This window comes from Sinohyriopsis cumingii, unplaced genomic scaffold (assembly GCF_028554795.1).
Source record: "Sinohyriopsis cumingii isolate HCF-2022 unplaced genomic scaffold, ASM2855479v2 utg000349l, whole genome shotgun sequence".
Classification (NCBI taxonomy): domain Eukaryota; kingdom Metazoa; phylum Mollusca; class Bivalvia; order Unionida; family Unionidae; genus Sinohyriopsis; species Sinohyriopsis cumingii.
Window position 1 is genome coordinate 3,262,115 of NW_028315889.1, and position 15,360 is coordinate 3,277,474.

The 15,360-nt window shown below is 34.2% G+C and overlaps 1 protein-coding gene across 2 annotated transcripts in view; it reads right to left on the reverse strand.

Moving 5' to 3' along the window:
• Positions 1 to 15,360, reverse strand: part of LOC149774335 (uncharacterized) — a 39,163-nt gene that overhangs the window by 18,185 nt on the left and 5,618 nt on the right. The window contains exons 2-3 of one of the 2 annotated variants that reach the window (XM_089945478.1): positions 9,263 to 9,455; positions 5,384 to 5,514 (exon numbers count right to left, since the gene is read on the reverse strand). In XM_089945478.1, the coding sequence (XP_089801604.1) occupies positions 5,384 to 5,514; positions 9,263 to 9,322 (191 nt within the window). In that variant the 5' untranslated portion in view covers positions 9,323 to 9,455. The remainder of the gene's footprint in view (positions 1 to 5,383; positions 5,515 to 9,262; positions 9,456 to 15,360) is intronic. The other variant, XM_089945479.1, reaches the window with a different exon arrangement.

Below are 15,360 nucleotides of genomic sequence, written 5' to 3' on the forward strand. Positions count from 1 at the left end.
AACATTGTTCTTGGACTGAGAACTAATACCACCTCTGAAGCAGGAGTGGATAAGAACAAAGATGCTGGAATATACCGAGTGTGTCACAATATGTTTCTTTTCTCTTTTTGTATATTATCTCTTGTTGTTAGGGCATTTATAATAGTAGACATCCAGGACATTCCAAGAACTTATACTAACTTAACGTTTTGGTGAAAATGCCAAAACAGGACAGCCTGGGACTCACCCATATGAAATTGTAGTACCAATATTTCAATGAGAAGTAGGACCATACATCTGAAGGTATGAACAATACTTTTAAATGTTTGAACATGACTTTCTAACAATAGCATTATGTTATTCTGTATAGTGGCAACTACAGGTCATAAACATCAAATGTATTGCTCTATGCATTCAAACAAATATCCATGTACAAATGTACTGCTCTTAGAGTCCAAACAAATCTCTCTGTATAAATGTATTGCTCTACGAGTCCAAAAATGTGTTGCTCTATGAGTCCAAAAATGTATTGCTCTATGAGTCCAAACAAATCCCCCTGCACAAATGTACAACTCTTAAAGTCCAAGCAAATCTCCCTGTGCAAATGTATTGCTCTATGCGTCCAAACAAATCTCCCTGCACAAATGTACTGCTCTATGCATCCAAACAAATCTCCCTGTACAAATGACAAATGTATTGCACTATGAGTCCAAACCAATCTCCCTGTACAAATGTATTACTCTATGCATCCAAACAAATCTCCCTGTACAAATGTATTGCTTTTAGAGTCCAAACAAATCTCCCCGCACAAATGTACTGCTCTATGCATCCAAACAAATCTCCCTGCACAAATGTACTGCTCTATGCATCCAAACAAATCTCCCTGTACAAATGTATTACTCTATGCATCCAAACAAATATCCCTGTACAAATGTATTACTCTATGCATCCAAACAAATCTCCCTATACAAATGTATTACTCTATGCATCCAAACAAATCTCCCTGTACAAATGACAAATGTATTACTCTATGAGTCCAAACCAATCTCCCTGTACAAATGTATTACTCTATGCATCCAAACAAATCTCCCTGTACAAATGTACTGCTCTTAGAGTCCAAACAAATCTCCCTGCACAAATGTACTGCTCTATGCATCCAAACAAATCTCCCTGCACAAATGTACTGCTCTATGCATCCAAACAAATCTCCCTGTACAAATGTATTGCTCTTCGAGTCCAAACAAATCTCCCCGCACAAATGTACTGCTCTATGCATCCAAACAGATCTCCCTGCACAAATGTACTGCTCTATACATCCAAACAAATCTCCCTGTACAAATGTATTGCTCTATGCATCCAAACAAATATCCCTGTACAAATGTATTACTCTATGCATCCAAACAAATCTCCCTGTACAAATGTATTACTCTATGCATCCAAACAAATCTCCCTGTACAAATGTATTACTCTATGCATCCAAACAAATCTCCCTGTACAAATGTATTGCTCTATGAGTCCAAACAAATCTCCCTGTACAACTGACGAATGTATTGCTGTATGAGTCCAAACAAATCTCCCTGTACAAATGTATCACTCTATGCATCCAAACAAATCTTCCTGTACAAATGTATTACTCTATGAGTCCAAACAAATCTCCCTGTACAAATGTGTTGCTTAAATTATTTCTGTACAGCTGTATATCTCTGTGAGCCCATGCATATTCCTCTTAAATTCTTTCTGTACAAATGTTTATCTCTCCAAGTCCAAACATACTGCTCTTCAAATCTCCCTGTACAAATGTCTTGCTCTATGAGTCAAACACTACTGTTTCTAAACTCTCCCTGCACAACTGCATTGATCTGAGTCCAAACATATTTCTCTTAAAATCTCCCTGTACCAATGTATTGCTCTAACTGAAATTCTTCTCCCCAAAAATGCATTACTCTTTGAAATTTGCAAATTGAATGTACTGTTCTGTAAACCTCCCAATACAAAATGTATTGTCCTTAAAAATTTCCAAGTCCAAATACATGTATACTGCTCATTCAAATTTCACATTCCAACTGTTCAAGTCAAAATGTATAATTCTTTGAGATGATCAATCTATGCTGCTCTCCAAATACTTTCAATAAAATGCTGCATTTTCTTAAAAATATATACAAATAAAAAACAATCTTTCCACAGTATAATTGGTTCTACTTATGATCTATAAATTATGAAAATGCTGTCCTGATTGACTGTTTAATCAATAATTCATTTATAAATAATTATTTGGCAGTCAATTAATAAAACTGACAATCAATTTAATTTCTTGTTGCCATAAAATAGGGCTGGATCAGCGCTTACACAAGAGGAGGTCAAGAAGACAGCTTCTGTCTTTTGGTGTTTTACGTTACTACATATCCCATGCCATTACTGCACCAGACATCAAAGTGACCCTGCTTTGTGCAACAACTGTGCAGTTTAAATGTTGATAATGCTGCACTTCCTCAAACTGATCTTGTTTTTTAGACTTGTGCCTCCATACCTCTTTTTTTTGTTATATGTAGCCATTTCTCATTTCTTTCTTATATTATGGCCAACTGGGATATACTGCTTCAGAAAATACACTAATACTAACCATATTATTATTATTAATTATTATTATTATTATTATTATATAAGGAGGTATGATTACTATAGGTTATATTATAAGTAAATATTTTTTTTGGAGAAAAATTTTCTGGTAAAATCTCAACAAAAAGTACCACTTTTAGAGCCTCACATTTTCTAGGAAGTGGACTGATTAACTCCCTGTTGATATGGCTAGAAGGTGGAAGTGGACTGATTAACTCCCTGTTAATATGGCTAGAAGATGGAATTGGACTGATTAACTCCCTGTTGATATGGCTAGAAGGTGTAATTGGACTGATTAACTCTCTGTTGATATGGCTAGAAGGTGGAATTGGACTGATTAACTCCCTGTTGATATGGCTAGAAGGTGGAATTGGACTGATTAACTCCCTGTTGATATGGCTAGAAGGTGGAATTGGACTGATTAACTCCATGTTGATATGGCTAGAAGGTGGAATTGGACTGATTAACTCCCTGTTGCCCTGTTGATATGGCTAGAAGGTGGAATTGGACTGATTAACTCCCTATTGATATGGCTACAAGGTGGAAGTGGGAAATCACACTTAGCATGTAGTGTAAATTATTATTTGTTTTGATATATTCTTTTAATAATAAAACTTAAAATTGTGAAAATAAAATAATTTTTCAATCTCAAGCTCTTTTTGTATAAGTATGTATCCTGAATTAACGATTTTTTAACACTCCTGAACTTTAGTTTAACCCGTTAGTTACCATGTCTCCTGTCAGATTGACAAATTGCACATATCGATTCATCATTGTTTCTTGAATGCTACACAGTGATTAAAACACATTTTGTCACTTGTATGAAAAACTAACAGAACTATATTTGCTTGTGTTTCACAATTTGCCTTTTCAAAATATGTCCAATATCAGGGATGAATATTATATGAACTGGGGTCACAACTATGCTCCACTACTGTAAGTACTTATATTTCCTAAATGTCATTCCAAGGAAATTGTGGAGGGAAGGCCTGGAGAAAGAGTAATAGTGAGCTGGAAGAAAGGAAAACTAAACAAAACAGAAGTTAAGTAAGACGAAATAATTAAATCAGGTAACTACTTAATGGTGCATAAATTCTAATGTCAAAGCCAGCCAGTCATTTATATTTTTGTGTTAATATGCTGGGGGTGGGTGCGGTGTTTATGTAATGATTTGTTGAAAGCACAGAATTACAAGTGCTATCTAATACACCATAAATTGAAACAATCCTTTTTCATGCCATTCAAAATCATTTTTAAATTCCATCTTATATAAAAGAATAAATACTAGTTGTCCATCTGCCAATTTATGGCATGACTAAAAGGATAGTAGTTCCAGAAGAATCACTGTGAATCCAAAATTTTAGGGGTAACTTCATTACCAAGTTCAAGATTGCATGTGTAAATCACATTTGTTCACCAACTTGGTAACACTGCCAAAGAATTTATGATTTTTTAGAAAGTGATACATGAAAAACAGATTACTCCTTCACATTCAAAAGGATCTTCTTTTTACCTCAGTGAGAAGATTAACTCAGCTGATTGCTGGAGTCAATATATATGTGAAATGGGGACATCAACAGAGGGACACCTTATTTTTTAAGGATGTTCATGCTGAGGTATTCAGCAATGAGGGCTAGCAGGGTCTAGAGGACTTCATTTGAATCATCAATAACTGACAGTTCCAAAATGATCCTAAATCTACAGAATGTGAATTATTAGGCTTGCTGAGGTATATAATGTTTTTAACAGACTGTGTTGTCTCCTTATTGTTTATATACCTTTTCATTTTATTTACCATATAGTGAATCATCTTTAACTTTTAGCAAACAACATGGTATTTGTGATTCCATTTGGGTATATCAAAGAAAAGTATGACCTAAATACATTACCATGGACTTTCATTAAAGTCAAATATATTTTCAGGTGATTGGAGACCTTTATAGTTTATAATGAGAAAATCATGTAAAAAATAGAGTTATAAACATTTGAAATATATTAATTTTTTTAAATTGGACAAATATATAATGATCTATAGCTGATGTACAACAGTTATAAGAAAAATCATTGTGACAAATGGCAGAGGTGGGAAATTTATCTTGAAAAACAGTTGTGTGCATGTTGACCCCCCCCCCCTTGATTATGTGTCACGATAGTTGCTTCACCTATGGAACTGGGACATTTTACACTAGTAAGGTTGTGCTCTATACACAGTGAGTTTTGCACTTTGCATGGGGTTTGATGTTTAATGAAGAAGAATTTCCCTCGACTTCTTCACTGGTTATCCTGGTAATTTAAAACAGATAATGTATATCGTAGGTATAATTCAAATGACTTTTAATTCCCTTTATTTTAGTGCATGGCTGATGGGTGTAATTTGGGTTAAAGAGCATACAGCTGGCTTTACATCAGATGTGCACCTTTCAAAAGATTGCTAGCTCCACTTCATCAGTTTCACTTCTTGGACTTAAATGGTAAATTAACAAAAACTTATATCACTTTACTGCCCTTTTTAATATTTTGTATGATCCATTCAGTTCATTTTCAGAAGCTGGCAATGTCAAGCCTGGCAAAATTCATTTTCCCTATTTTAATAACTGCTTAAGTTCAGGCTCATTTTTCGAGCATATGGGAGCATACCAAAGTCTTACAGTCCACTGGAATATATCCTGAGAAGCCCCACTCAGTAGAGAGCCTCCTTTTATAAGCTCACATTTTTACTGCAGTAAGGGTGGCATTATAAAAGGAAGACCAGTGTATTTACATTAAAGTTAAAAATTTGATAGATTACCTCAAAAGATCAGGCTCTGGTCTGTCACCTTTTGCTGACTTAGCAGAAAGCTTTGCTGAACGCTTTCCACCCTTCTTTCCTGACTTCTTGCCTGACTTTTTCCCTGATTTTTTCCCCTTCTTTTTACCTGGCTGGAAAACAAGTAATTATGTGAGTTCACATGAAAAAGAGCAAAAACAGACCATTATATAAAATATATCAATCTATTCATTTCAAATTAGCCATCATCTTTATGGCATTTCCATACTAATTTAAAAATTAAATATCCTCCAAATTTATCTTTTGTTTACACAATAATTGCTTCTTATGCATTTGCAAACATAGCAATTTATATTAAGGCTATATGAATGTTCTTGAAGTGGACTCAATTAAATAATAATAATAATAATAATTATAATGTGGACTTAGTAGAGTGCCTAATCTTTAGAGTCTCTAAGTGCTTTACAATATTAGATAACATGTAAAACCACATATGACAAAATTACAAAGACAAACACCATGAATTTGCAAACAAAAACATGCTGACAAAATTAAGAAGAAAACATTATTAAATCTTCATGTACTTGAAAAGGTGAGTTTTAAGAGCACTCTTGAACAAGGATACAGTGTCAATGTGTCTAAGATCTATGAGCAAGAAGAGGGGCATAAGTTTCTAGATGGGGTATACTCAAAGTTTAGGTCAGACAGGTATACTAGACAGGAGCCAGTCAGTGGGGAATAGATTTTGTATTGGATTCTGGATCAAATGGGTATAAGCCAGTGAAGGTAACAGATCTGGATGGAATGGGTATAAGCCAGTGAAGGTAACAGATCTGGATGGAATGGGTATAAGCCAGTGTAGGTTACAGATCTGGATTGAATGGGTAAAAGCCAGTGAAGGTAACAGATCTGGATTGAATGGGTATATGCCAGTGAAGGTTACAGATCTGGACTGAATGGGTATAAGCTAGTGAAGGTAACAGATCTGGATGGAATGGGTATAAGCCAGTGAAGGTAACAAATTTGGATGGAATGGGTATAAGCCAATGAAGGTTGCAGATTTGGATGGAATGGGAATAAGCCAGTGAAGGTTACAGATTTGGATGGAATGGGAATAAGCCAGTGAAGGTTACAGATTTGGATGGAATGGGTATAAGCCAGTGAAGGTAACCAATTTGGATGGAATGGGTATAAGCCAGTGAAGGTTACAGATTTGGATGGAATGGGAATAAGCCAGTGAAGGTTACAGATTTGGATGGAATGGGTATAAGCCAGTCAATGTAACATATTTGGATAGAATGGGTATAAGCCAGTGTAGGTTACAGATCTGGATTGAATGGGTACAAGCCAGTGAAGGTAACAGATCTGGATTGAATAGGTATACACCAGTGAAGGTAACAGATCTGGACTGAATGGGTATAAGCTAGTGAAGGTAACAGATCTGGATTGAATGGGTATATACCAGTGAAGGTTACAGGTCTGGATTGAATGGATATAAACCAGTGAAGGTAACAGATTTGGATGGAATGGGTATAAGCCAATGAAGGTTACAGATTTGGATGGAATGGGAATAAGCCAGTGAAGGTTACAGATTTGGATGGAATGGGAATAAGCCAGTGAAGGTTACAGATTTGGATGGAATGGGTATAAGCCAGTGTAGGTTACAGATCTGGATTGAATTGGTATATTAAGCCAGTGTAGGTTACAGATCTGGATGGAATGGGTATAAGCCAGTGAAGGTAACAGATCTGGATGGAATGGGTATAAGCCAGTGTAGGTTACAGATCTGGATTGAATGGGTATATTAAGCCAGTGAAGGTTACAGATCTGGATCAATAGGTATAAGTCAGTGAAGGTTACAGATCTGGGTTGAATGGGTATAAGCCAGTGAAGGTTACAGATCTGGATTGAATGGGTATATTAAGCCAGTGAAGGTTACAGATCTGGATCAATAGGTATAAGTCAGTGAAGGTTACAGATCTGGATTGAATGGGTATAAGCCAGTGAAGGTTACAGATCTGGATCAAATGGGTATAAGCCAGTGAAGGTTACAGATCTGGATTGAATGGGTATAAGCCAGTGAAGGTTAGAGATCTGGATGGAATGGGTATAAGCCAGTGTAGGTTACAGATCTGGATCGAATGGGTATAAGTCAGTGAAGGTTACAGATCTGGATTGAATGGGTATTAGACAGTGAAGGTTACAGATCTGGATCAATAGGTATAAGCCAGTGAAGGTTACAAATCTGGACTGAATGGGTATAATGCCAGTGAAGGTTACAGATCTGGACTGAATGGGTATAAGCCAGTGAGGGATACAGATGTGGATCAAATGGGTATAAACCAGTGAAGGTAACAGATCTGGACTGAATGGGTATAAGCCAGTGAAGGTTTAACATACTGGTGAAAGTGTGCCTAGTACTTCATACTTTAAGGATGATCCAAGCAGCTGTGTTTGAGCTTTTTGAATTTTTGTAGTAGATAATACATATTCTTTTACAAACAATCATATAAATAGTGATTTACCATACAGATTGTCTATTCGTGTATATTCAAAAGTTACTGTGCATTATTTTAATGATCATGATGCCCTCATTAAAACACAAGTCAAATCTGCTGCTTTAAATTGATAGCTTTCTATATGTTACATTGCAAGTCTTATACAATGGCCTTTCCATGTGTTATACTTATAATGTGGCCTTTCATTCAGGTGTATAATGTTTTTTAAAACTAATTTGATGTTATTAAAAATCAGTACATGCTGTACCAAATTCATTTAAAATGGAATTATCATAAATGTTATTATCTAAGTGGTTTTTTTTCTAAGATTATACTGACTGAAATTGGACATTTAATGTCAGTCTGAAGCTTTGTAAGATAAATTAATTTATTCTGAAATAATATAACTCACTAAGAGGACAGGATTATCCATATTTTAGGAATATCTTTGTATTTTTGTTAGAATCTTAACTGGCATTTCAACTACATGTATGGGCAGATTACACATCTCTTATGTGACCCTCATGACCAACATTAAGAAGAAAAATGACATTTTTACTACTCAAGATGGTAAGTGAAATGCTGTTAATTAAAACAAACTTTTATGTCTGTGATTAAAAAAATAAATAGCATGATTATCATACTATGAAGTCAGAAATTTCTCTTCTTGACATTTAAGGCATTACACAGTCTACTATTACTCAACAATCAGATGAATTCAAGTTTATATATTTGTTTTGTAAGCTAGAATACACAATTCAGCCCAAAATCTATCATGACCTTCCATTGGAAGAGAGTTAAATGTATGAATCAGTCAGGTGTCTGAATCAAAGTCAATTAAAGCCAATATTCATTTTCCACCCAGATACAATTTTACAAACATTACAAGATTGGTCTTTTTAAAATCTTTTTTCAATATATTTGTGCTTACACTATACTTTTAATACCTTGAAAAGATGAAAAATTAATTTATCTATAGAAGTTTTCTTAATGGTTGAATTTCTTAATTGTATAGTGTCTCAAGTGGTCTACCTGTACATGCAGATTACTTTACGTAAACAAAATAACTTTTTTAAATAGGAATGCTTTTAAAATGAAATAATCACTTTTCATAAAAGGATCACAAACTACTTATTTCACTTTTGTAAATTTTTCCAATTTCAAAACTGACAGTTTTGAGAGATAAAACATGATAGGAATGTGACAAAATATAGAATTTAATATAGGAATCTTTTAATTTATGCATTTAACCTATATTATTAAAAAGTTCTTTCTAATTATAAGTGACATGTTAAATCAATATATACATTATTTTTCTTATATCAGTGTAAAAAGTGGAAAGAAAGATGTCTGAAACTTGGTGGCTTACATAATACCCTCAATGTTATTATCATGCATTTACCCCATGTACCATTTTTTCGTGCTTCTGTCCTGTGTCAAGCTTTTCGTGCATGAGGGCCATAGACCCCTGATGCCATACAGTTTGTCTATCGTTCAGCCAGAGTTGGATCCTATAGGAGGCTGAGTTTCCCAAACTTTCAAAATTTGCTGCTGCTGTCAGCTGAGCACACCACTTTGCTTACACCTCATATGGGCTGCAATTGAAAACAAACTAAGAAATGCATTTAAAGTGAATTTCAATGTACACTACAATGAAGCTTCTTTGAACTGACCCAGTGTAGCCTGAGCCATTTCTGCAGACTAGCCACAATTAATTTGGTTCCAAAAATGGTTGTTTTAATGGTAATCAAACCTCTCTATACTGGCAATATCCATAAAGCAGACCAATATTTGGTCCCAACAGTTTTGCTTAGAGATGTGTCAGTACTTATAAGTCAGGATTCAGACTTCTGTCAACATAATTAAAATAAATCACTGATACAGATGCATTTTACTATAGCTTTGATAGCCAAGAAATATACCAAGGAAAGATAAGATGCTGGATTTCTGGAAATAAAATGCAACAAGTTCTATCAATTTGCTGTCAACCTAAGACATGATGTGCCATATCTCTGACTATGGGAAATGTTTTTGTCAAGATTGAATGGTCAAGTGATCACTTCATAAACTTAAGTTTGACTGCATTATATAATTTAGCAGCATCTTTCAATGATGTATACTGAACACACTTTTGAAGATTAAGACTTGTGATGACCAGGTAGCTCAAGCTAAACTGCACCATAATTATACAGCACTGCAAATTTGTGGATTTCACAAACATAATATTTTACAAATTTAAATTCTTGAAACTAGGCACCTTTAACAAACTTCTTCACCTAAATTACAAGCAATGTGAACATATTTTTTTGTGTAAAATTAAAAGATGCAATTACATCAGGACTTATGTGATAGAGCATGAAGTATTAAATATTTCATTCCCACTTAGTAGCTTACAAACAGTTACCTCTCTTTTATGGTGACCATTTGACACTTACATTCTATTGACAAAAGCTAGACTGATAAGAAATGCCAGTTTATTTCCACCCTATGACTGCTTGTGTGACCGGATCTGTTGATCAGATAAAAGCAGAAGGTGAGAGCAGAGATTTCATAATGCAATCATGGTCTACATAATGATTACTGTGACTTACATTTATACACACACCCTGATTGACTAGATGGTTGTATTGCAGGCATACATGTATGTCCCAGCTATCTGTAGACAAGAACTTTTGGTGCCTGAAGAGACCTTACAGACACTGGCTGTGTGCCAGACAATAACTATGGTCCATCATTATTGATGGATTAATCTAATTCCAAAATCATGCTAGGACAAATGGCTACCTATGTGGAATTCATTAAATGCATTATTGGTGCAAAATGCTCTACTCTGGGGTGTTTGTGGGATATACAGTCATTTCCATTTATCACAAGTACCTTCCATTATACCAAGGGAACAAAAAGGTTCCAGAACAGTAGTTTTCAATAAAGCACTTTGCTAAGCACGCATAATATTCAATATTCTGTATCTAATCAGGACAAATATTTACCATTGACAGCATCATGTACTACATTTTCCCTACCTACAGTGACATACTACTGAAAGTAAGAAAAGACATAAATAAAATAAGATAAAATAAGATAAAATTGAAGCACTTAAGCCAGTGCTTTGGAATCAAACTATGGAATTGAAAATTTTAAGTAATATAGAAAGATACAAGCATAATTTCATAACAAACTCAATTATTGATTATATCATCCACAAAGATCATTTTAACTATCACACAACAGTATAAAATATTATGTTCATTTCTTTTGATAACTTCGGTGAATTAGAAACTTAATGAAGAACACAAACAAATCAGCTCACAATCACAGTCAGAAATGGTTTGTGTGGACATGGAGGTAAGATTAAATTCAACCACAAACTTTTCTTAAATAAAAAGTTATGTCTCTGCTCCTTTGTGGTTCAGTTGAAGGTAAAGCTAATTATTATTCAGTTTGTTGTGTAGCTATAAAGATTGCTCAGTGAAATCCATGTGACCACCAAGGGGCAATCGATTTGGCCTTTTTAAGGGTTCACCCATGATCATAACTGAGTAAATTATAAAAGTAGACCAAATCTCAGCAAAGCACCCATAAATGTACTTATGTGATCTCATCAAACTACCAACAAATGTACTTATGTGACCTTATCAAACCACCATAAATGTACTTACGTGATCTCATCAAACCACCATAAATTTACTTATGTGATCTCATCAAACTACCATAAATGTACTTATGTGATCTCATCAAACTACCATAAATGTACTTATGTGATCTCATCAAACCACCATAAATGTACTTATGTGATCTCATCAAACCACCATAAATGTACTTATGTGATCTCATCAAACCACCATAAATGTACTTATGTGATCTCATCAAACCACCATAAATTTACTTATTTGATCTCATCAAACTACCTATCGACGTACTTATGCAAGAATAAGTAGATATGTGCATGTCTTTGTGTGAATTCAAAAATGGATACAAACTAATATTCTCCTAATCAAATTTATATGGCTTGTACTGTATATAGTGTTTTGCATGTGGAGAAATTCAGTTTACATCTTCATTGTCATGTACATGGTGATTGTGCCGAACTTAATTGTGTCATTAACTGTTGCCACATAACTGAGATGAATCACTGCCATGTCAGACTACTGAATTTACAAAGTGATTCACTTAAATAATTCAAGAATCAAAAGTACGGCATACAGCATTAGTGCACTAAATGAATATACTGTACCTGTACTGTTTTTCATGGTAACTACTTCAAAATGGCAACTAAATCCTTTGTCCTATGATGTTGAATATTGCAGATTAAAACTTTTCTCCACAGCGAACTGTATTAAATTTCAACAAAAGTTTAAGCAAGTTTGAATAAGTATGAATTAAAAAACTTTTACATGTGTTTTGGTTTCATATACAATTAAAAAAGTATTGCTATTTAAAAACATCAAAGCCATTTAATTATTAGTCCACAGTTGTTTAACAATTAATGTGGCTTGTGTTAATGTACCGAATGTTGGTCTTAGTGACCACTATCCTACTTTTTTGACAAGAAAGGTTAAATGCAAGAAAAAAAAGAAAAATACACACAAAACGATCACTTACAGATCGTTCAAAATTTTTTATGAAGAACAATTTCTCAATGACCTATATAAAGTTCCATGGAATATGATCCAAAATTTGGATGACATAGATGAAGCTCTGAGGGTGTGGAATGACTTATTCATGGATATAGTCTCTAAGCATGTACCACTGAAAGTACATCAAGTAAAGACTGAAATTCAACCTAATTGGCTTACTACTGAAATCCTAGATGCTATGAAAACATGAGACCAATTCAAGGCTATGGGAAACCATGCACAATATAAAGTATGGAGAAATAAAATAACAAGTATGATTAAAAAAGCTAAAAAAAATCCTTATTATCAATCATTGCTTGAAAACAAAAACAGCAACACACGCTCCATTTGGAAAGTCTACAATGAACTCACTGGAGGAACACATAAAGATCAGTCAAATAAAATTCACTCACTTCTGGTAAATGACACCATAATCATTGATGACTGACATTGCAAATGTTTTCAATGATTTTTTCACCAACATTACCACAAAGTTAAAAGAACCAGTGATAGAAAACAACTTTAATGAACTGAAAAAGTTCTGCAGCAGCAAAATCTCTAAGGAGGTATGTTTCTCTGTCCCACCAGTATCAAAAAAACTTTGTTAAAAAATGTCTCAGTGAAATTGATACCAAGAAAGCTACAGGATTTGATCAGATTGGTCCACAACTCATTATATCTTATGCCTCTGCTAGTGTAGACATCATAACATTGATAATTAATTTAAGTATTGCAACATCATCTGTCCGCAAAATATGGAAAACTGCAAAAGTAACTCCTATTCACAAATCTGGTTCTAAGGATGACGCTGAAAACTACCGACCAATCTCAATACATGTACTACCAAACTTGTCAAAATTGATTGAAAAACATGTCCATGACTCATTCATGTCATATTTAACCAAATACTTGCTGTTACACCCTAATCAATCAGGCTTTAGACAGAAACATTCATGTGAGACTGCCTTGATCTCCCTAACTGATAAATGGCTAGTGGATGATGAAATCCTTTTGAAGAAACTGAAAATCTAACAGTGTGATGAAAGAACAATTAGATGGTTTACTTCTTACTTAAGTGAGAGAATACAACATGTTTACATAAATAATGTTCTGTCTGAACCAGGAACAATTAGATATGGCGTACCACAAGGCTCAATTCTAGGTCCATTGCTATTCATTTTATTTATTAATGACCTACCAGTTTTACAAAGAGACTCAATATCATCTACAGATCTCTATGCAAATGACACAACATTGTCAGACATCCAAAACACAAAGCATGAACTCGAAATATCTTTAGAGAATGCCCTAAACAAACTGGAAAACTGGTACACATGCAATGGCATGGTGGTAAATACTGGTAAAACTAAAATATTACTTATCTCAACATGGCAAAGAAGGACAAATCTTCATTGTGATGAACTGCGTCTGACATGGAAGGATACAAATTTGCAAATGGTCTGTCATGATAGACTACTTGGTGTTCTGGTAGATAATAACCTATCATGGACTGAACATATCAAACATATCAGTAAAAAAGTCAATTCAGTTTATGGCTTCTCAGTAGGATAAGACATTTTCTCCCTGAAAGGCACAGAAAACTATTTTATACAGTTACATACAACCCTATTTAGACTCCTGTAATACATTATGGGGTAATTCAAATGATAAAAGCTGGCACATCTTCAAAAAAGAGCATTTGGGCTAATATCAATCCAGAAAGAAAGCAAAGAAAATTTAGCTGGTAGGTTAAAAATATTACCTATTAAAGACTGAATCTGTTTGAGAAAAGCCAAATTAATGTACAGGATCTCCCATAATAGTGCTCCTGAATATTTACAATCACTTTTCCAGTATAGGCTACCTGGTAATACTCCCCACCTACAATCCATATCTACCAAACAGTATAAAAATTCCCAAATCAAATAAGGAGTTATTTAAAAAAAGGTTCCAATACTCTGGAACTCTGCTCTGGAATAGTATTCCAGTTGAGATTAGAAATGCCCACTCTATTTCCTTGTTCCAAACCAAATATATCCAGTGGCTTCAGAGATGCAGCTAAAATAAATAAATTCCTTTGTATGAGGGCCTCAAGGTAGAATAGTTCTTCGCTAATTGTGTTACCTTCTTTAAATAAGGTCATTATTATTACAGTTATCTACATCTTTTACTTACATCATTTATCAATAAGAATGGCATCTAACCAAATGTGAGTCCTTTCTATGTATGCAGTGAGGCAAATGTGCTATGTAAAAGCTAATTATTTGTTTTTAAAATTTCTACTTCAGCTGGTAACAAACATTTAGTTGTGTATATATTCAAACTTACTGTTTTACTATAGGTATTTCATGCCTTGCACCTACTGCATTGAAAAGAATGATAATTCTCCAATTCAAAGGGAACTGGGTTATTGTTTTAAGACAATCAATATATTCGCTACAACCAAGACAATTGTGTGACATTGTTGATATGTATCACATTTCAAGTATGGGCAAATCAATCATAAAAGGCAAACAAATGTTACAGATCAAATATGTGTGTAAAATATAACAGCCCACTGCTGTATACTGGTATTTACCTTTAACCGTATGTACTGTGTATTGTCTCTAATGTGTCAACATTAACAGTGTTTTTATTGCACTCTGTTATCTGTAAGTGTGCTATTGTTTATTTCTTCTCATTTACAACTTTATACAGTGTCCTACTGGCCATTTCAAAATCTAATGATCATTTCAATGTAATGGCTGAAACAAAGAAATGTACACATTTTTTTATTCAGATAAATAATGTTTTATGTCCTGCCATATTTATGCAGGGGGCATTAAAGTCAGTATCCATTTCTGTCCATCCCATCTTGTCACAATGCTTACAATAACTTTTCAAG